Source organism: Nycticebus coucang, chromosome 3, assembly GCF_027406575.1.
Source record: "Nycticebus coucang isolate mNycCou1 chromosome 3, mNycCou1.pri, whole genome shotgun sequence".
Lineage (NCBI taxonomy): Eukaryota > Metazoa > Chordata > Mammalia > Primates > Lorisidae > Nycticebus > Nycticebus coucang.
The window spans coordinates 95,378,124-95,400,189 of NC_069782.1; the positions used below are offsets into that span (position 1 = coordinate 95,378,124).

The 22,066-nt window shown below is 49.2% G+C and overlaps 1 protein-coding gene across 1 annotated transcript; it reads right to left on the bottom strand.

Annotated features, from left to right (window-relative positions):
* Positions 1-1,455: 1,455 nt before the first annotated feature.
* On the bottom strand, positions 1,456-3,556 carry DDIT4 (DNA damage inducible transcript 4). The gene is made up of 3 exons (XM_053586232.1): positions 3,401-3,556; positions 3,042-3,298; positions 1,456-2,788 (listed from the first exon to the last, which is right to left on the bottom strand). The coding sequence occupies exons 2-3, from the start codon at positions 3,235-3,237 to the stop codon at positions 2,295-2,297; spliced, it is 690 nt and encodes a 229-aa protein (XP_053442207.1). The 5' UTR covers positions 3,238-3,298; positions 3,401-3,556; the 3' UTR covers positions 1,456-2,294.
* Positions 3,557-22,066: the final 18,510 nt, after the last annotated feature.

Sequence of the window (22,066 nt, forward strand, 5' to 3'; positions counted from 1 at the left end):
CACTCAAGACAGACAATTGTTTCCTTGCTGTTTTGAGATGAAGGAAACACGGTCATGAGCATTGGTGCAGATGTCAGTTCCTAAGAAGATTCTTAGCCTGCTTCCTTCTCAGCCCCAATTTGAGAGGCTGACAATGGACTAGATAAGCCCTTTTCCAAGAAGTTGGCCACTCAAGGGCTTGATCCTCTCTTTGCTAATCTGTAGCACAGTACAAACCCCTGCCTGTCCCCCACTCCTCACAGGGTGGCTATCAGTATGATGTGCTAAGAAATTGGGGGTCAGAACTTTCCTAAAACTATGTTCTAGAAACCTTCATTGTTATACCACCTATTTACAAATCTACTTCTAACCCAAAAGTTCGTTCATTCTGGGAAACAAACTGCTCCGTTCTACCAAAAAGATGGGGGTCTTCTAAGCTATCCCAAAGTTTAGGACCCTGCCTTAGAATCCTGATAAAAATGCAGATTCCTAGGGCCCTGCCCAATGGCATTCAGTCAGAACCTCCACTAGGGCCCCCAGCAATCTGATTACACACTTAAGTGGAAGAACCACTGTTTCAGTCTTGAGCAAACAAGCCTGTCTGGGACCAGGAAGAAAAAACAAGGGAGATAATAACTCTCCAAAGGCCAGTTGGTGTGGGTGGACCCAGTCACAGGGAGAGAGAAGTGGGAAGGGCCTTGGCCTTATCTGGCCCAACCCCAATTTGCCAATTTCTCTGATAAAGAACTTGGGGCCCAGACTACATAATGACTCCAGGTCACCCAGGGCATCCAAGTCACCTGGGGCATCTGTGAAGACAGGCCGGCAATCTCCTTGTTCTAAGCCCTTCCCACTCCCTCACCTCCATGTCTGTGGATGTGTGCATAAGCCTGTGTGTGTGTTGATGAGTTCTGCACCTGCCTGATCCACACTTCCTTTCTGAACCTGGTCATGCCCCTCTGAACCCCAGGTTCCTTGTCTAGTGAGAGGCTTGGGGTAAGTGGTCTTGTCCAAACTCCTCCTGTTAGTCTTCTTATATCTAGAGATAAAATCTCATTTTCATGACTGCAGAACAAATATAACTGTTGACTTTTCTCACAGAAAGCCAAGGTCTCTTCCAGTCTATTCAGTGCCTGTAAAGGATCTTGGGCTCAGGGGAACCTTGTGCCTGGGCATCCAGGTGAGCTCACCCTACTAAGATTCTGGCTTAGTGGGAGGTCTGACTCACTCTTCACCTTCTGGTGCTTTCCAGTGCCTTCTCCAGGCAAGCTTCAGCCAGCAGAGCCAAGGGAGCCAGGGTTCTTGGCACAGATGGCACACAGTCCACATTACCTCTGTTACCAGGCTGGCAGGCAGCCCCGGAAAGGAACAGAGGAACACACAGGTAGACCCCATGGTCTGACGAAACCTGCCTTTGACCAGTGTCCATCTCCCTATTTTTCATTCATTTTATGGCACTAAAGACAGACTCAACCATTTTAACAAACATGTTTATTAGAAAAGTAAAAAATATTGCATAGGTCTTAATACTTGAACATCAAGTGTATTCATGAACAGTGAGTATCTTCATGTAAACAGTTCTAGATGGAAGACCCAGATGGCACTCCACTGGGGGAGGAGTTCCAGCCCCACCCTCATCGGCCCCTTCCCCTCACAGCTCAGCTCTGCAGCACATAGGGGAGGAATGGGTTGAATGCAGCTCCCAGGTGGGTTTTTTTCAAGTGTCAAAGATCCCAAATGATTCAACACCCATGCCTTCCTACTCTTACATTCATGCGTCTGTAAGATAGCTGCCTAGAACAGGTCAGTAGTGAAGCTCTGATCAAAAAAACAAAAGATTCAAAACAAACAACAAACATACTTGGTCCCCTCAGACCAGAAGATACACAAACTACCTCCATGACCTCCCCTCCCCCTACTGCTACCAAGCACACACGCCTAGCAGAGGCCAGAGCAGCCCAGCTGCTCTCCTGGCTCTGTGACACCACTGTTGTTTTTTAACTGTCAGTAATAATAAAAAGAATAAGATACATGCTACATACACATCCAGCCAGAAGCCTGGTTGGCCCCTAAAGCCTTTGTTTCATGCTACAGTACTGAGGGGCATGTGCCCCCAATTCTGAGCCACCTACACACAACCCAGTGAGCTTCCTAGGAACACTATGTCCCCCTACCTCCACCTTCCTCCCCTCAGGTGGCTGTTGTCAGTTTTCTAACGACAGGCATCAGTCCCTCAGCTCTGCCTGCTAATCTCCTTTCCGAAAGTTCAGTTATTTCTTCTTCAGGGGGCAGTGTTGGCCCCCCCAGGTTGAAGTTCAACACTCCTCAATGAGCAGCTGCTCTGAGCTATATAGCTTCTTCTTGATGACTCGAAAGCCAGTGCTCAGCGTCAGGGACTGGCTGAAGCCAGGGAGGAAGGAAGAGTTGGCCGAACTAAACAGTCCCTGGATCTTGGGCCAGAGGCGTGAGTCCAGGCGTAGCACGAGGGTCAGCTGGAAGGTGGGCACCAGGCTGCGGTCGAGGGCCAGCTGGCCCACACTGTGGCAGCTCTTGCCCTGCTCTACGCAGACGTCCAGCAGCGCCCCCCGCAGGCCGCACGGCTCGCTGTAAGCCAGGCGCAGCAGTTCTTTGCTCACCTGGCTCACCAGCTGGCCAGGCATCAGCAGGCGCGCGGGTCGCCGCGAGCCCAGCCGCGCCTGGGTCAGGCTCTCCTGCAGCAGCTGCATCAGGCTGGCACACAGGCGCTCATCTTCGGGGTCGCTTAGCAGCTCGAAGTCGGGCAGCGACACCCCATCCAAGTATGCAGAGTCTGGAAAGCGGAGCACACCGGGAGTAGTATTAGAACAGCTTCAATAAGAGACGTACAGGAGGGGGAGGTGCTGTTTCACTAAGAAAGCAGTGGTCCTACTTTCTGCCCCCCATTCGTAACCTGCGCTCAACCCCCTCCCAGAATTTGAGTCCTGGTGGGACAGGATGCCAAGGTGGCTTTGACCCCTTCAGGCACTGCGCTTCCACATCTTCCCGGCTCCTTGAATCGCGTCCGGCACCCGCCTACTGCTCACCTTCCTCCGGCCCGAAGCCACTGTTGCTGCTGTCCAGGGACTCGCAATCTGAGCTCTCCACGCTCGCGCAGCGGTCAAGCCCCTCCTCTCGGGCCGCCGACCCCCAGGCCGAGCGCGGAGGCCGATCGGGGGTGGGAGCTCGGGACAAGGACGACGACGAAGAGGACGACGAAAAGCGGTCCCAAAGGTTCGGCATGGTAAGGACGGACGCCAGGGTGTTTTGCTGAAGAGCTCAGGCTGCGGGAGCGCAGAAACCGCTGTAAGACAAGAGGGGCACGGACCGGGCGTCAGTCTGAGACTAGACCAGACTGCGCGCTCTCCGACCTACACAGATCTGCATGCACAGAAGGGGCACTCACCAGCTAGCGCGGTCAGCGAGAAGTGCTAGGACAACTGCGTCTTGCCGCTTCAATGGGTGTGCGAACTGATGCCAACCACCGAGCGCTGCCCAGACCTGTCCCTTCTACCGACCCGCTCCTCCCCCTTAGCCTGCTGCGATACCCAGCACCAGCGCGGAGCAGCCTATAAGGACTAGCTTGGCAAGGCCACGCCCTCCCCACGCACGGCCCAATCCAGACCCGGGAGTGTGGCCCGCCTCGACCAATGGGTTCCGGGCGCACGTTCGCAACGTTCTCTCCTGCCCGGTGACAGAGGCCTGGCCCCACCCCCAGTGAGCCCCAGAACGCTCCCTGTCGAGCTCAGAGCTACAGCCACGCCCCCTTTCTGGAAAGGATCCGCGGCGGCTGCAGCTGCCAAGGTCCCCGAGGGCGCTCGCGGCAGGGGAGGATCAAGGAAAGACTTGTTTATTATAGGGTCTTGTTGCGGGGGGAGGGGATAGCAGGAGAACTTGAGGCGGCGGCAGGCAGGGAAAACGGTTGCCCCCAGCGTCTTAGAGCCCAAGAGCTTTGGGCACAGACTGGGCACATAGGTGAATGACTGTGGGACGGCGGCGCGGGGAGCAGACGTTAGCCCGGCCAGCCCTCGCGCTGGCCTGCCTTACGTAGGGTTGGGATACGGGGGTAGGGTCCAAAGACTGGGCAGCTCTAGGCACCGTGGTCCCCCTTCCCCGAGGCCTGTCCATCGTTTACTCCACAGCCCCAGGGATGAGTTAATGGGGGATCCATGCCCGCCTTAGGAGCCTGGCCGCCAAACCCTATCCACTCTCACCCGCAGACTGCTCGCAAGAAGAGAGCTTAGGGAGGGTGATTAGAGGAGTGTTTGATTGGCCCGGGTTCATAGCGCCTGGTCCCGGGGCTGAGGACAAGGACCCAAATCTGACCCACACGCTGACCCTCCCGCCGGCCCTACGGATGGATCGCAGTTCTGCGGGGCCTCCGCTGGGTCCTAGCTCCCCTGGTGCCGCTGCGCTTTGTGTGACAGATCCAGACAGAGTTGCATCAGGACTGAGGACCAAGATCTCAGAAAAGCCCAGGAGTGCAATTGCGATCCGTGTTTCGTCATTCAGGCGGGGTCACAGGAAATATGGCCTGGCAGCCGAGTTCTGAGGCTGATAACGATTGCCGAGGGTGGGAGGAGGTTCGGACACATTCAACCTTCATTTCTTTGAAGGGTTATCAATCTGGGACACAGGGATCCTGATGGAAGAGGGAACCAAACTTACATCAGACCGCCTGGGGTGGTCAGGAACCTAACCGGATTAAACTGGCAGGCCTTGCCTCAGGGTAGCTTTGCACGTGACAAATGACACTTGTAGAAATCAAGCTGCTGCCCTCCCCAGCCTTCCACTCCCACCCCAAGAGAAAAAAAAAACAAACTCTTGGACACAGGACAGACAGCCAAAAAAAGAAAGAAAGAAAGAAAAGCTGATCCAGGGTACAACGAAGACTTAGAACCAGAAAAGACCCCAAATCCAGGCCCTACCCCCACCCCATTTTACAGGTGACAGACTGCTTCTGGGGACAAATTTATGGATTAAAAAGATAAAGAAAAAAATAGTTGGGCATTGTGGTGGGCACCTGTAGTCTTAGATACTCAAGAGGCTGAGGCAATAGGATCTCTTGAACCCAAGAGTTGAAGGTTGCTGTGAGCTATGATGCCAGCACACTCTATACAGGGCTACAGAGTAAGACTCTGTCTCAATACATAAATAAAGAGAAATTGGTGGACCCACAATAGCTGCTGGAACTGGCCTGAACACTGGCTGGAGCTTACAACACCAGATCAAGGCCATCAGATGAAGTGTTTGGAAAGCTGGAGGAGATGACATCCTCTTGAAATCACCCTAATTTGAGGTGGAAAGAAAAGAGTTGGGAGTGACCTGTATGGATGCGTCTTCCTGTTGTCCTGGATAGATTTGGGAATGAATCCATCGGAGAACCATTCACTCCTTCCAGTCTGGTGGCTGAGGTTGGGCTGGGAACACCAAAAACACCCTTTGTTTTTCTTTGCTTTTGCTTTCCTTTCTTTTTCTCATTTCTTTCTTTCCAAGGAGGCTTCTGCTCAGAGCTATTTTTCTTTTCTTTTTTTTTTTTTGACAGAAAAAAGAAAATATTTTAAGCAAATGTGAAACATTGAAATAAGAAAAAGTTTGTTTTTTTAAGTTGCTATTCATAAGCAAAAATCCAGAGCCAGTTTAGAAAGGCCAGCCTTTTAGAAATCATTCATTCAACAACCACTACCATGTGATGAAAGTGTGTCAAACGGTCTGTGAAGCTAGTGAATGATGCCCCATGATAATATCAATGTACACGGCTATGATTTAATAAAAATAAATAAATAAAACACTATCAAAGACTAGAGCCCAGCAATGTTATACAAGCATCTTTTTTATGCATTGTCTCCAAATGGGAAGGGTTGCAATAATGTGCACGGGGTAATTTTGTTCTTTTATTTTTTTATTATTTTTTTTATTTATTTTTATTTATTTATTATTATTTTTTTTTTTTGTAGAGACAGAGTCTCACTGTACCGCCCTCGGGTAGAGTGCCTTGGCGTCACACGGCTCACAGCAACCTCTTAACTCTTGGGCTTACGCGATTCTCTTGCCTCAGCCTTCCGAGCAGCTGGGACCACAGGCGCCCACCACAACGCCCGGCTATTTTTTTCAGGCTGGGTTTGAACCCGCCACCCACGGCAAATGGGGCCTGCGCCCTACTCACTGAGCCACAGGCGCCGCCCTGTTCTTTTATTTTTATTTTTATTTATTTATTTTTTTTTTGTAGAGACAGAGTCTCACTGTACCGCCCTCGGGTAGAGTGCCATGGCGTCACACGGCTCACAGCAACCTCTTAACCCTTGGGCTTACGCGATTCTCTTGCCTCAGCCTCCCGAGCAGCTGGGACTACAGGCGCCCGCCACAACGCCCGGCTATTTTTTGGTCGCAGTTTGGCCGGGGCTGGGTTTGAACCCGCCACCCTCGGCATATGGGGCTGGCGCCCTACTCACTGAGCCACAGGCACCGCCCTATTTTTATTTTTTTTGAGACAGAGCCTTAAGCTATTGCCCTGGGTAGAGTGCCATAGCCTCACAGCTCACAGCAACCTCCAACACCTGGGCTTAAGTGATTCTCTTGCCTCAGCCTCACAAGTAGCTGGGACTACAGGCGCCCACCACAATGCCGGCTATTTTTTGGTTGTAGTTGGCATTGTTTGGCAGGCCTGGGCTGGATTCGAACCTGCCACCTCTGGTGTATGTAGCTGGCACCCTAGCTGCTTGAGCTACAGGCACTAGCAGGTAATTTTGTTCTTTACAAAAGAAATGATTAGTGTTTTTGTCTCTTGTTTTTGAAAGGTGAAACAGACAGGCAATTCTAACCAGAAATTGTTTCCTAGAGTAGAAGGGAAAACAACTTCCTGCATAGAGGCCTGGGACGGGAATGTGGCTCAGTGGCTTTCTCTGTGACACCCCCAACCCCTGTGATAGAGGGATGAGGTCCTATATGACTATCTGCCTTGAGAACCTTTGGACCTAGAAGAGGGGTCTGTAGCCCCTCTGGAGAGCCAGTATGAAGGACCTTGGTCCATTGTTTAAGGTGTAGAGTAGAATCCTTTCCATCTGGCTGAAGCTAGAAAGACTTTGTAACCACTTTAACATACCCCTCCTCAAAGCAAACACTTCCCATCTCTGTAATGGGGCTCTCCTGAGAGGGGGGAGGGGGAAGCTCACCAGGCCTTTTCAGAGCCCTCAGAGAACCTATAAACCCTACATTTGGTGTCCTCCCCTCCCCTCTCCTATTCCCCTCAGGCCAAAGCTAGCTGCAGATCAGGCTTGCCTGGACATATTCCCACCAGTGGCCTTGGAGACCCAACTCTTACATCCTTTCCTCCATGAAGCTTTCCCCTAGCACCCCCACCCCTCTATCCCTTAGGTGCCCTCCTCAGGGTATCCTTACACCCTGTGCATATCTGTTATTAATAATCTTTTCCATTCTTGCCTGTAGTCCCAGCTACTTGGGAGGCTGAGGCAAGAGAATCGCGTAAGCCCAAGAGTTAGAGGTTGCTGTGAGCCGTGAGATGCCACGGCACTCTACCCGAGGGCGGTACAGTGAGACTCTGTCTCTACAAAAAAAAAAAAAAAAAAAATCTTTTCCATTCAAATAGTCTTCTCACTAGACAGTGGGCTGCTTGAGGGTGATGTTCTACTCACCTTTTTTTTTTTTTGTAGAGACAGAATCTCACTTTGTCACCCTCAGTAGAGTGCTATGGCATCACAGCTCACAGCAACCTCCAGTTCTTGGGCCTAGGCAATTCTCTTGCCTCAGCCTCCCAAGTAGCTGGGACTACAGGTGTCCACCACAATACCCAGCTATTTTTTGTGGCAGTTTGGCCGGGACTGCATTCGAACCCACCACCCTTGGTATATGGGGCCAGTACCCTACTCACTGAGGCACAGTCTACTCATCTTGACTTCTAGTAGCTACCACTGTGCCAAGTATGTAGCACAGGCTCAGTGAATGCTTTTTTGGATGAATAAATGAATGCATGGGCAAATAGATGGCTAGATGAAGCAAGAACACAGCTTTTCTCAGAATTGCGCAGAGCTACATCTGGACTCCCAGGATCTGGCTCCATCAAATGGGTTGGCACTTCAGAGGACCTTGATGCTGCCTTTCTGTTCCCTTTCTGTTCCCTTTCTGACAAGTGCTGCTAAGGACCTTGGACAGATTTGACCATTTCCCTTCTTCCTCAGCTGGAATCTTGGAGCAGGGCTTTATTTTATTTTATTTATTATTTTTTTATTTTTAATTTCAGCTAGCTTGTTCATTCTTCTTTGTTTGAAGTATTCTTTTTTGTTGTTCATTTTTCTTCTTCCTCTGGCGATGCTTTTTCCCGTTGCCTCCCCGGTTGGTGGGATTACAGACGCCCACCACAACATCCGACTGTTTTTGATGTTAGTAGAGACGGGCTCTTACTCTGGCTCACTGCTGCTCATACTGGTGTTGAACCTCTGAACTCAGGCAATCCACCTGCCTTGGCCTCCCATAGTGCTGGGACTGCAGGTGTAAGCCACCACGCCTGGCCTAGGAGAGGGCTTTTAAGAAAATTCACTTCTGGCGGCGCCTGTGGCTCAGTGAGTAGGGCGCCAGCCCCATATGCCCAGGGTGATGGGTTCAAACCCAGCCCCGGCCAAACTGCAACAAAAAAAAAATAGCCGGGCGTTGTGGCAGGCGCCTGTAGTCCCAGCTGCTTGGGAGGCTGAGGCAAGAGAATCGCGTAAGCCCAAGAGTTAGAGATTGCTGTGAACCGTGTGAAGCCACGGTACTCTACCCAAGGGTGGTACAGTGAGACTCTGTCTCTACAAAACAAAAAAAAGAAAATTCACTTCTTCTGGCTGGAATATAGTCAGTGACCCCAGGAAGCTGGGGAGAGAAGTGACACAATTCAGACAGCTGATTTGTTTTTTTTTTTTTTTTTTTTTTTTTTCAGTTTTTTGGCCGAAGCTGGGTTTGAACCTGCCACCTCTGGCATATGGGGCCGGCGCCCTACTCCTTTGAGCCACAGGCGCCACCCTCAGACAGCTGATTTGTTATAGGGAAGCTTTTAAAACAGTACTTTCTCTTCAATACTTAAACTTTTTTGGAAAAACCCTGCTTTAAAAAGAAATACTTAGGGGCGGCGCCTGTGGCTCAGTGAGTAGGGCGCCGGCTCCATATGCCGAGGGTGGTGGGTTCAAACCCAGCCCCGGCCAAACTGCAACAACAAAAAAATAGCCGGGTGTTGTGGCGGGTGCCTGTAGTCCCAGCTGCTCGGGAGGCTGAGGCAAGAGAATCACATAAGCCCAAGAGCTGGAGGTTGCTGTGAGCCGTGTGACGCCATGGCACTCTACCCAGGGCAGTAAAGAGAGACTCTGTCTCTACAAAAAAAAAAAAAAAAAAAGAAATACTTAGGCTCGGCACTCATAGCTCAGTGGTTATGGCACCAGCCACATGCACCAAGGTTGGTGGGTTCCAACCCGATTGGGTCAGCTAAACAACAATAATAACTACAACAAAAAAATAGCCAGGTATTGTGGTGGGCACCTGTAGTCCCAGATACTTAGGAGGCTGAGGCAAGAGAATCACTTAAGCACAAGAGTTTTGAGGTTGCTGTGAGCTATGACGCCACAGCACTCTACCCAGGATAACAGCTTGAGACTCTGTCTCAAAAAAAAAAAGAGAATAAACTTTTTTTAATTGAGATGAAATTCATATATAAAATTAAACATTTCAAAGTAAACAGTTCAAAGGCTTTGAGTACATTCACAATGTTTGCAACCACCACCTCTACCTAGTTCCAAAACGTCTGTATAACATAAAGGTAAAGGGGAAACTCTAACTATCAAGCAGTCACTCCCCTCAAAATGCTTTTGAAATATGTGTTCCCTTGTTGGTGGGAGTAAGGCTGCCTTTTTGCATGACTCCAGAGGGTGCCGTTTCCATTCAAGTCTATGCATTTCCATGTGTCTTCTGGGGAGGAGCTCTCCAGGAGGCACTCATTTTATAGACACAATGTGCAACAAGGAATCTGCATCAAGCCAACACTGTCTGACTTCTGAGCAGAAGCGGGCTATGTCACATTTTAGGTGATCTGAGCTTCAGGCCCCATGTCCCAGTCTTTGTGGCCAGTGCCCAGACCATATAGAAACCCTACCCCTTCCTGGTCTGTGCTGTCTTCCCGTGGGACTCACTGAAGCCTGCAATTTAAAGTCAAATGAGCACTCACTCCGGGCCACCTGCCCCTCCCTGTTCAGGCGGTTCCTGTCTTGTGTACCGTTCCCAGGGCCTCGGTCTGGCAAGTGGCCCCAGTCGGGTTTGGGAAGTTAAACCAGATCTTGGGGTGGGGGTGTGATTCTAAGAACCCCAGAACTCAGGATGGGAACCTCTGGAGGCCAGCAGCTTGCCTGCACTGCTCTGCTTGGGGAGCCTCTGCAGCGCTTTGGAAACTTCTCCTTGTGGGTAGTGGAAGTGACATGGAGAGCTTGGGTCAGGGTGGCAGGGAGTGGGTGGAGTGATAAGAGGTGGAAAAGCCAGCAAAAGTGTTCCCAGGACTTCTGTGGCTTTTGTACTTAGAAAACAACAAACAGCTTGGTCAAAATAGCAAGATTATAAATGCACCTGGCTTACTGAGAGTTGTGAAAGACTGAAGCCCACAGCTTCAAGCAGGATTTTGATTGTCCTACTGGAGAGAAAAAACTCAATAGGGAGTCTTTTTGCACATGAAGCTGCTTTTTGAAGCGGAAATACTAACAATACAATGTATTGAGCAGCCTTTCAAAGTATCTTTTAAATCTGTTATCTATGTGCCTCCTGTGGAACAAATCTTGTGCCATTCTACAGATGAATCCCAAAGTGAGAGTCCAGTCATTCTTCCATCAACCAGTGGCTTTCTAGTTTTATTAAGAATTAGGGGGGGCGCCTGTGGCTCAGTGAGTAGGGTGCCGGCCCCATATGCTGAGGGTGGCGGGTTCAAACCCAGCCCCAGCCAAACTGCAACAAAAAAATAGCCGGGCATTGTGGCGGGCGCCTGTAGTCCCAGCTGCTCGGGAGGCTGAGGCAAGAGGATCGTGTAAGCCCAGGAGTTGGAGGTTGCTGTGAGCCGTGTGACTCCACGGCACTCTACCCAAGGGCGGTACAGTGAGACTCTGTCTCTACAAAAAAAAAAAAAAAAAAGAATTAGGATCATCTGAGGAGCTTCTTAGAGATTCTCATCTCCCCAAACCCATTCTGATTAAGTAGGTTTGGGTGGGGTGTTTTTGTATAAAAGTTCTCCATGAGCCTTTAGTTGGGAGGTCTCCTGACCTCCTGGAAAGATAGATAGGACCTCGGTGGGTTTAGGGGTGGGTGAGAGCTTCCAGCCACGGAGATTAGGGTCACAGACGGCTAGTTCTGCTGGAGTCCTAGGTTTCACAATATGTCATGTCATTTCCTCTGGTTATAAGGCAGGACAGTGGGAACACCACAAAGGTCTGGTTTGATAAACTCCCATGCCAGGGGATGTGGGTCTTGAAAAGAAGGTAGCCTCAGGATTCTGATAAACCTCTCTTTATCCCAGTGGGGTTCGAGGCACAGACAGCTTTGCCTACCAGACTGCACAAAGCCCACCTATCTTTTTTCCCACCAAGCCAGAGTGGTCCTATGGGCCCAGCCAGGCTTGGAACTTTGTCCTGACTCCAGAACAGTGTTTCTTTTCTCCCTAACTCACTCCATTTGGCTCTCAGAGAGGAATCCCATTTGCCTCAGCTTTTTTCTAGCTAATTAGAATCCCTCTCCCATCTTGGGTTCTGAAGCCAGATACGGTAGTACCTGAAGCCTATGCTAAATGTCTCCTGATTTCCAGAGGCTAGTCTAGTCCCATGGAGTGAGAGGACAGGAGTCAGACCTGAGCTCCAGGCCTTCTGGATACTAAAGATTGGTAGGGTTCTGGGCCATAGCCCAGAAGCAACACTCAGGAAATATAACATGTCTTTGAAGCCCCTTAGTTTTATTGCAAATAATTCAGTCTATTATATATTTTATCTGTGTTAATTTGCAGTCTATTATATATTTATCTGTGTTAATTTTAGTGCCAGACTTTTATTTTTATTTATTTATTTATTGAGACAGAATCTCTATCATTCTGGGTCTTCCATGACATCATAGCTCACAGCAACCTCAAACTCTTGGGCTCAAACAATCTCTTGCCTCAGCCTCTCAAGTAGCTGGAACTACAGTGCCCTCCACAACATACAGTTAGTTTTTATATTTCTTTTTTCTTTCTGTTTTCAGTCTTGCTCTTCCTCAGGCTGGTCTAGAACTCCTGAGCTCAGGTGATCCATCTGCCTCTGCTTCCCAGAGTGCCAGGATTACAGGCATGAGCCACCACTCCACACCAGTACCAAACTTTTATTATTTACAGTTAAATTAGTTAATTTCTCCCCCCCAAAAAAGGAAAAAAAAAACTTTCTTTCTTTCTTTTTTTTTTTTTTTTGAGACAAACTCACACTCAGAGTTGCCCTGGGGTGGAGTGCCATGGTGTCATAGCTCACAGTCTTGGGCTCAAGTAATCCTCTTATCTCAGCATCCCAAGTAGCTGGGACTACAGGTGCCCATCACAGCACCTAGCTACTTTTTCTATTTTTAGTAGAGATGGGGTCTTGATTTGCTGGTCTTGAACTCCTGATGCAGGGCTAAGCTCAGGCAATCCACCAGCCTTGGCTACCAAAAATAATAATAATAATAATAATACTTTTTTTTTTGGCCGGGGCTAGGTTTGAACCCGCCACCTCCGGCATATGGGACCAGCACCCTACTCCTTGAGCCACAGGAGCCACACCTAATAATAATACTTTCAATAAAAAGGAAGATACACTATGTTTATCCTGTGGCTTCATGTAGGGTAGGGTTTTTCATTCCTCAGTTTTGAAAACCCACAGCTAGAGAATCTCAAAGGCCTCTTCAACCTCTATGAGAATCATAGCAAAGGAAAAAGATGACAGGTTCCATAGAATTGCTTTTCCCAAAATCCCCGACCTGGTCTATAGGAGGCCAGGGAAAGTAGAAAGAGGTATTGCAGCCATTTCAGTGTATTTGACTTTTGAGGTTTTCCAGTTGCCATATATCAAAGGAGGAACCAGAGTCAGGGTGGGTGTTGCTTATCAACTAAGGGAGTGTGTGGCAGGGGATATCAAGGATGGTCAGGGGCTACCACAGTGGGGGCAGCCTGAACCCAGGCTTGCTTCCTGCCTGGGCAGCAAATGAGTTTATTATGATTTTGTTTTTTGTTTTTGTTTTCAAAGGAGAAAAGAGACCGGAAGGGCCTACCCAGCCTCTGAGTATCCCCAGGGACTGAGGTGAGTAGGACTAGATTGGGGTGCTCAGCAAAAAGAAGAACTGTCCCTTTCACTGTCAGGGTTCTTTCCTCAGTAGAAAGAACTTTAAAATCTTTGAATATTGGCTCTGCGCCCATAACACAGTGATTACAGTCCAAGCCACATGCACCAAGGTTGGTGGGTTCGAGCCTGGCGCAGGCCAGTTAACCAACAACTGCAACAACAACAACAACAACAAAATAGCTGGGCATTGTGGCAGATGCCTGTAGTCCCAGCTACTCGGGAGGCTGAGGCAAGAGGATCGCTTAAGCCCAAGAGTTTGAAGTTACTGTGAGCTGTGACGCCACAGCACTCTACCGAGGGTGACATAGTTAAGACTCTGTCTCAAAAAAAAAAAAAATCTTTGAATATTAGAGCTGGCAGGCCCAAGGAGAGCATCTTCCAGCCCCCACCTCCCCACTTTATGGACAAGGACTGGGCTGCAGGGTAGGAAGCCCATGACCTTCCACTTTCCTTGCAGTTAGGCCCCACTCAGACCTCAGGAACTTTCTTTTCCCTGGCTTGGATCTCTTTCCTCACCCCTCTGCCAAGTCTCTAACCTCCCTGAGAAGCACATTTTTATCTCCAGTGGACTTAGTAGTCAAAGGCTCAGGAAACTCAGACCTATGTAAAAGGCAGCCACCCAGGGTCTGCATGTCTGTGTCTTAGGCCTTTCTCTGCAATTTCTTGGCTGGCAGGTGATAGGAGCCACCAAAATTGCCCCATGTAGCAATTTTGCCTCCTCCTCACGAAGATCTTTGACCCTTGTGGAGCACTTCATGATTTTAAAAACAATTCCATATCCTTTATGATTTTCCTAGTTTTCTCAGTAAAAATAACAACTTATATTGTGTAGAATATATAGACAGGACAGGGCTCAATAGTGTCACTTTACAGATGAGCCAACTGAGGTTCAGTGACTTGCCTAAGGTCACACAGCCAGTCAAGAGGCTTGAGCCATTTCTCTAAGGCTCATTTCCTTGATCCACTACACTCTTGGCTGTAAGCTGAAGGGGTCTCTAAAGTCTGGAAAGTGGGGGTTGTTGTGGGGTAGAGTATAGAACAGGTGGAGTGGAGTGAACCCCTACAATCTTTATGGAGTTGTTGACACAAAAGTCTTTCTCTAGGTTGCCCTTGTTCTATCTGATCAGATTCTTCTTCCCCCAGCAGAATTCTGCAGGGCCCAGCAGTGCTGACTAAAATGGCAAGGCAGATAGACAACCAAAGGGTTTCCTTTTAGCTAGACACTCTCAGTCCCAGAAGTGACAGTGATTCTGTCACCACATCCTCCTTCCTGGTAACCCCACCACCACCACCAGCTCTAGTGTCTCCGAGGAGGGCCAATCTGGGAAGTGGTCTGAGAAGAGGGGCCCTTCTGCCCTCCAGTTGTCCGTCCCCTTTGTAACCCACAAAGGGACAGACTCTGGCATAGCACCTTCAAGTCACTTTGAATATTTTTGTATTTAAAAGACAAAGAGAACCACAAAAACTTCTAGACTGTGCTCTGGGAACTGGTGCACAAAAGAGTTTAACTGATTTCTCCATGGTCTGCAGTGGTCAGTCTGGGGCCAGCAGGAATGGGGGAAGGGAAGATCCTCTGCTCCCTCTCCCTTCCCCCCAGAGCCAAGGTACGCCCTCAAGGGATCCTGGCCACTGAGGTGGCAGATGCTGAGCAGCTGACTGAACTGGGGGTGTGCGGGGTGGGAGGTGTGGTCCTGTCCCCGCCGACCCCCTACTGGGGAGCAGCAGGGACGTGACTCAGGGAACGTGCTTTGAGATGCGAGAGAAGGATGGAGGGCAAGTGGGCTGGGGGAGGCGGGGCTGGCACTGGCCCCGCCCCCGCGGGAGGAAGGCGGCACCTCCCACCGTCCCGGAGGAAGGCGGCCAGCCGCAGGGATGTTGAGCTAAGCACTTTGGTGGCCCCGCTGGGGCGCCTTTCTGGTGGGGGCCCAAGAAGGGAGAGTTGGGGAGGTCGAGGAGGCGCTCAGAATCCTGAGGCGGACCGACTTGTGTTAACAAAGCAGTCTCTGTCTTGGGGGGAGGCTTCCTGGGTGCGCATGAGATACTAGGGGGGTAGAGGAAAGAATGTCTGAGTCACCACCCTAAACCCTGCCTTAGTCCCAAGAACCCACGTCAGAGAGGCCAGGCCTCTGTGCTCTCTGACCCCAGGATTTAATTTGGTGAAGGGGGTGCAGGGAGCAGCGCCTGCGCCTGTCGGGGTACAGTGCAGAGTTGCCCAGGCTACCTCCAGCTAGTTCAGGGAGGAACTTTTATGAAGGCAGCCTTAGAAAGAGCAGGGAATATCAGCTGGCGAGGGCAAGCAAGAAAAACCTTTGTACCCCCCTGGCATAAATGGTTACCCAGGCCAAGTGGGTGAGTGGCTTTTTTTGAGCTGACCTACTTACCTATTTGCCTCTTTATCTTTTTATTATCACACACAGTTATTATGGGAGCTTTTCTTTGGCTCTTAGTGCAGCTGCTGCTTTTGTTGAGGGCTGCACAATAAGGTGTGTCACCTCCCTCGCCCGAAAGTTTTAAGAGTGTCCGGCCCAGAAATGAAGGGCACCAATAGGCTGCAGAAGCTTCCCCAAGCTCTGCCCTGGTGGAACAGGATCCCAACCCTGATGCACCCAGTCCAGGGCTGGTCAGCCCCGAAGACAGAGAGTGACATTCAGATTTGACAGCAGTGTGGCTGAATTTTGCTGAGGCCTAAAGCCACTGAAGCCCCTTAGCCCTGGACCTCTGGACTTCTGGGCCTCATTGCTTGCCAACTCCAGGTTCTCATAGCCCCACAGTATGGCTTGCCTTTGCATATGGAGCAGTGAGGCGCAGAGATGAGTTGTGGGCAGAACTAGTTTGGGATTTGTCTCTGATTGTAAAGGTAACTCTGTTTTCTTAAGTAGAAACAAGGAGAATCTGGAACCTTCTGTTTATTTTGCCTTCATTCAGCCTCACTGGGGACTCCCTCTCTAAACCTTTTAATAGCTCCCCATTGCCTTTAGAGTAAGTCTGGCTCTTTACATCCGCCTAGCAAGCCTCCAGGGCAGGCCCTTGCCTATCTGTAGATACATCTCCCTTCCACAGCCCAGGAGGGGAAACTCACATATGTTTCTAATTATTTCTGAAATGCTCTTAAATTTTCCACAAAGTACGGTATGCATGGCTTTGTGTATACAACTTTGCACAGTAATATGTGTGTAGATGTGTACATATATACAGCCACATAAGGTGGGTCATGAAAAGAACATCAACAAAGTTTAAACATATAATTTACGGTATTTTTAATCACGCTAAAGAGAGTCAGGCACAGACCTGGAAGTGAGACTGGCAGAGGTAACAGCAGACTTCTCTCTTCTCTCATCTCCAAGCGAAAATTGGAGTTTTCTTTCAATGCTGGTATAACTTACTTTGCCCAATTTCCCTGTACCCTGTGGATGCCATGCCTCTGTGGTCTCAAGTGGCTTCCCTTCCAGCTTACTTTTTCTTTGACACCAATTACTTTTCCCTGATGCCCTTCCCACCTTAGAGCTGTAGCTCACACTTCTAACTTGTTTTAAGTTTGGGGTCCTTCAGAAAGTCTTCCTTGAACACACCTAGGAAGAAGCTCCATGTTCCCCTGCTAGGGAGTGTAAGGCCAGGAGTCCAGCCCAGCCTGCTTGCCTCTTTTTTTTTCTTCGAGATAGAGTCTCACTTTGTCATCCTGGGTAGCATGATGTGGTGTCATAACTCACAGCAGCCTCAAACTCTTGGGCTCAAGTGATCCTCCTGCCTCAGCCTCCCAAGTAGCTGGGACTACAGGTGCCCACCACAATGTCAGCTAGTTTTTCTATTTTTAGTAGATACAGGGTCTTGCTCTCACTCAGGCTGGTCTTGGACTCCTCAGCTCAGGCAATCCACCCACCTTGGCCTCCTAGAGTGCTAGGGTTAGAGGTGTGAGCCACTACTTCTGACCTGCTAGCCTTTGAACCCAGTGCTCAGTCTAGTTATGGATGAGTTGCTCTCTTTTCCTTCAATAGCTTACATTGTATCCTGGGTCTGATGGCCCATCAGATTGTAAACTCCTTTAAAGTTCATGTATTTTGATTAATTAATTAATTATTTTTTTGAGAGACAGAGTCTCACTATGTTGCCTTTGGTAGAGTGCCTTGGTGTCACAGCTCACAGCAACCTCAAACTTTTGGGCTTAAGCGATTCTCTTGCCTCAGCCTCCAAGTAGCTGGAATTACAGGTGCCCACCACAACACCTGGGTATAATTAATTAATTAATTTTTTTTTTACTTATTTTTTGAGACAGAGTCTCACTCTATTGCCCTGAGTTGAGTGCAGTGGCATTATCATAGCTCAAGCAACCTCAAACTCTTGGGCTCAAGTATCCTCTTGCCTCAGCCTGCAGAGTAGCTGCCACAACACCTGGCTCATTTTTCTATTTTTAGCAGTGACAGGGTCTTGCTCTTGCTCAGGCTGGTCTTGAACTCCTGAGCTCAAGCAATCCTGTCTTGGCTTCCCAGAGTGCTAGGACTACTCACCTGGCTCTAATTTATTTATTATTTATTTACATATTATTACTTTTCTTTTCTTTTTTTTTTTTTTTGCAGTTTTTGGCCGGGGCTGGGCTTGAACCCACCACCTCCTACTCCTTTGAGCCACAGGTGCCGCCCACTTTTAAAAATTTTTTTGAAACAGGGTCTTGTTTTGTCTGGACTGCAATGGCACAATCATAGCTCACTCCAGGGGCTCAAGCCAATCTTCTGCCTTAGCCTCCCGAATACTTGGGACTACAGGTACACACCACCAGACCAAGCTAATTCTTTTTTTTTTTTTTTTTTGGGTAGAGAAAGGGTGTTACTGTGTTCTCAGGCTGGTCTTGAGCTCCTGACCTCAACAATTCTCCAGCTTCAGCCTCCCAAAGTGCTGGGATTGTAGGCAAGAGCCACTGTGCTCAGCTGATCATATATTTTAAATCTGAATACTGGGCTGGGCCAGCTGGTTTACACCTGTAATCCTAGCACTCTGGGAGGCTAAGGCAGGTGGTTTGCTTGAGCTTAGGTGTTTGAGACCAGTCTGAGCAAGAGTAAGACCCCTGTCTCTACTTTAAAAAAAAAAAAAAATAGGGCGGCGCCTGTGACTCAGTCGGTAAGGCGCCGGCCCCATATACCGAGGGTGGTGGGTTCAAACCCGGCCCCGGCCAAACTGCAACCAAAAAATAGCCGGGCATTGTGGCGGGCGCTTGTGGTCCCAGCTATTCGGGAGGCTGAGGCAAGAGAATCGCTTACGCCCAGGAGTTGGAGGTTGCTGTGAGCTGTGTGAGGCCACGGCACTCTACGGAGGGCCATAAAGTAAGACTCTGTCTCTACAAAACAAAATAAATAAAAGAATTAGTTGGTTGAGTTGGCAGACACCTATACTCACAGCTACTTAGGAGGCTGAGGCAAGAGGATCGCTTGAGCCCAGGAGTTTGAGATTGCTGTGAGCCATGACACTAGGGCACTCTAGCCTGGGGCAACAGAGTGAGACTCTGTCTCAATAATAATAATAATAATAATAATAAAATAAATTTGAACACCCACCACCACAGCCACAACTCCCTACAACACACCCATGTATACTCTGTCCCTCTGTTAGATACATATAATATATGCTCAACAAGTGTTTGACCCAGAATTGAATGGAGCTAGAACCCACATGTGACTCAAGGTCAACTGGAATCAGAAAGAAGTCTCCCAGGCAGTGAGGAACTCTGCTTCCTCTGAACTCTGATAGTATTTATTATTGTCACAGAATGCTAAAACTGACAGGAGGATTTCCCTTCTTGTATATTTGAGGAGGCTAAAGGGGAAGTGCCCAGAGCTGCACAGTATGGGAACCTGGTCCATGGTCTGCTAGTGTCTCTCCATTGCACTTTCCCGCCTCTTCAGAGAGGCCTTCCCTGCTTGCCCCCATCACTTCTTCTCTGTTTCCTTCAGAGCACTTATTCCCCTTTGCCATCATAAATGCAGGTGTCAGTATGGATGTCCAGTGGCTGGATTTCCCACTAAAGTAAGTTCCAGGAGGCCAGTCTGCATGTTTCACCCTGGATCTCCTGGGGCCCTACATGAAGTCCAGCCCACAAAGTTCCCAATTATTATGTATGAAAAAAAGGCAGAATGAGTATGTATGTGGCCTGAGAACCTCAGTACATTTCCCTAGGGCAATGCTGAGACTGGCTCAAAATCTGCTGAGTTGAAGGGCTGGAGACAGAGCTCCTTGTCAGGCTCTCCAAGGCAACACCCTGCCTTGAGCAGCTTAAGGTATAGGGGTGATAAGACACCTAGTGAATAACCCTAACACAGGAAGATGTTTAAGCTGGGAAAGACAAATCCGATTGGGGGTGGAATGTAACAGTGCTGTGGAGGGCAGACCGAGGTGAGAGAACCAATTAGAGTGACTGCAAAAACTGAAACACTGAAGTGTCCCCAGTAGGAAACAGTTAAATGAATTATAGTACATTCAAATCATGGGAAAGTATGTGGGTGTTAAAAACAAGGAGGTAGATTTTGGAAAGATGTTCCAGATACGCTGTTAGGTGACAAGAACAAGTTGCCGAGCGATTTTTATACTATATTCCCATTCTAGAGAGAGAGAGAAAAGAAGACACTCTTTTGTGGATACAAATACTTAAACGTGCCAAGAAAATATCTAGAAGGATACTGGAGAAGCTGTTCACAGAGGTTATCTCTGAGGGATGGAGAGACTTTTGCTTTTTCATTTTATACTTTGTGCACTGTTAGATTTTAAAATTTTTTTTCTTTTTTATCTTTTTTACTCCACTAGGCAAGTAACTGTTGGATTTTCATCATAAGCACATATTGCTTTCACAAGAATCTATTTGTTTCCTGTTATCACAGGAGTGGGGGTGATGGATAAGGGAGTGGATGGGGCTATAGCAATGGAGACTCAATGAGACAGACTGACAGGACCTGGAGATGTGGAGGAGGCTGCACATGGTGGCCTCCGGGGGGAGGAACACGGATCACAGTGCAGTGGGGAGGAGGATGCTCATTCAAGGTGACTGAACTGCACAGTACCAGTGACCCTGGGCAGAGAACAACAAGCCCAAGGCCGGGAAACCCTGAATCTGGGGATCTCTGGCAAAGAAGGAAAGAGGTCAACCTTTAGGACCCTGCGGATTCCTTGGCCATCAGCACCATTCTTTGGGTACAGACCGTTCTGGCTGTAGCTGGGAAATAAACAGATCAAGGAGGGGCCAAAGCCAAACCCCAGCGGGAGGAGATCTGCCTTCTGCCATCGGTGGTGTGCCGGGAGCACCCCTCCTCCTGCCTGCTCTCATGGGCTGCCCACTGGCCTGGTGAGCCAGGCTGACATCCAGGCCTGGGGTGAAAGGCCAGCGCTTTTGGCCTCTTCCGGAGGCTTAAGCCCCTTCCCAGGACCTGGAGCAGAGGAAGCCAGAACAATGCTGTTAGTGGAGAGATGGGGGAGAGAGGGCTGGGTGGGGGCAGGGGGTGGTTCTTGGCTCAGATAAGCCAGTGAAAGCCTGCAGAAGGTCAAAGATAGAGAAATGCTCTGTGATTTCTAAGACGGCAGCTCATTTATCTCATGAACACTTACTCTGAGTCTAGTGGTAATACTGCCCGTACACAGAGCCAGATAAGGGCCTTCGCAGGGACTGTGCTCAGGAGTTTGAGGTTGCTGTGAGCCGTGAGACTAGGATTCATGTCTCCAGGGTCTCTCAGGTGCAGTGAGCAGCTGAGGCCTTTTCACAGGTGTCTGTTTAGTCTGCATCAGAACCTTCTAAAGGTGGTACTTTTTCCCAAAGCAAGAAGCTGAGGCTGGGGAGAATGATGTCTTGCCCATGACCACATGGTTAGGAAGTGTTAAAACTGGGATTTGAACCTGGGTGTGCCTGTGTCCCACTTATAATTTGGTTGCTTGGAGCTCAGAACACATTTTCCCATAGAAGTAATACTGTAAGTATTGGTTTGGCTGCCATAATGGCCTAGCTTACCCAGTGTATAGCCAGAATTAATGCTATGTTTCAGTGAGGTTGTGGATGAATCAGGCTTCTGTGGCTAGCCTGGAAACCCACAGGAGAGGGAAAATACATCTGAGGGTGTGTCCAGCTGGGAACTCTTGCCCTTCCTATAGCCGCCTGGCTCAGGGCAAATAGGGAATATGGTAGCTCGGGGAGCACTTGCTCATTTCCAGAACTCTGCCAGTAAGCCCTGGTGAGTTTTAGTCATTTACAGGACTATGACAGAACATCTGGCGGGTTTGATGGTTATAAGACAGAGAATTGGCGGGGTGCGGTGGCTCACATCTGTAATCCTTGCACTCTGGGAGGCTGAGGCAGGTGGATTGCTTAAGCTCAGGAGTTCAAGACCAGCCTGAGCAAGAGTGAGACCCAGTCTCTACTAAAAATAAAAAAAAAATGGAGGCAGCAGGAGAATCACTTGAGTCCAAGAGTTGGAGGTTGCTGTTAGCTATCATGATGCCACAGCACTCTACCCAGGGCACAGAGACTCTACCTCAAAAATAATAATAAATAAAAATAAGACAGGCTGGGTGTGGTGGCTCATGCCTGTAATCCCAGCACTCTGGGATGCTGAGGCCGGGTGGATTGCCTGTGCTTACAGGTTCAAGACCAGCCTGAGCCAGAGCGAGACCCCATCTCTAAAAATAGCCGGGCGTTGTTGGGGCACTTGTAGTTCCAGCTACTCTGGAGGCTGAGACAAGAGAATCACTTG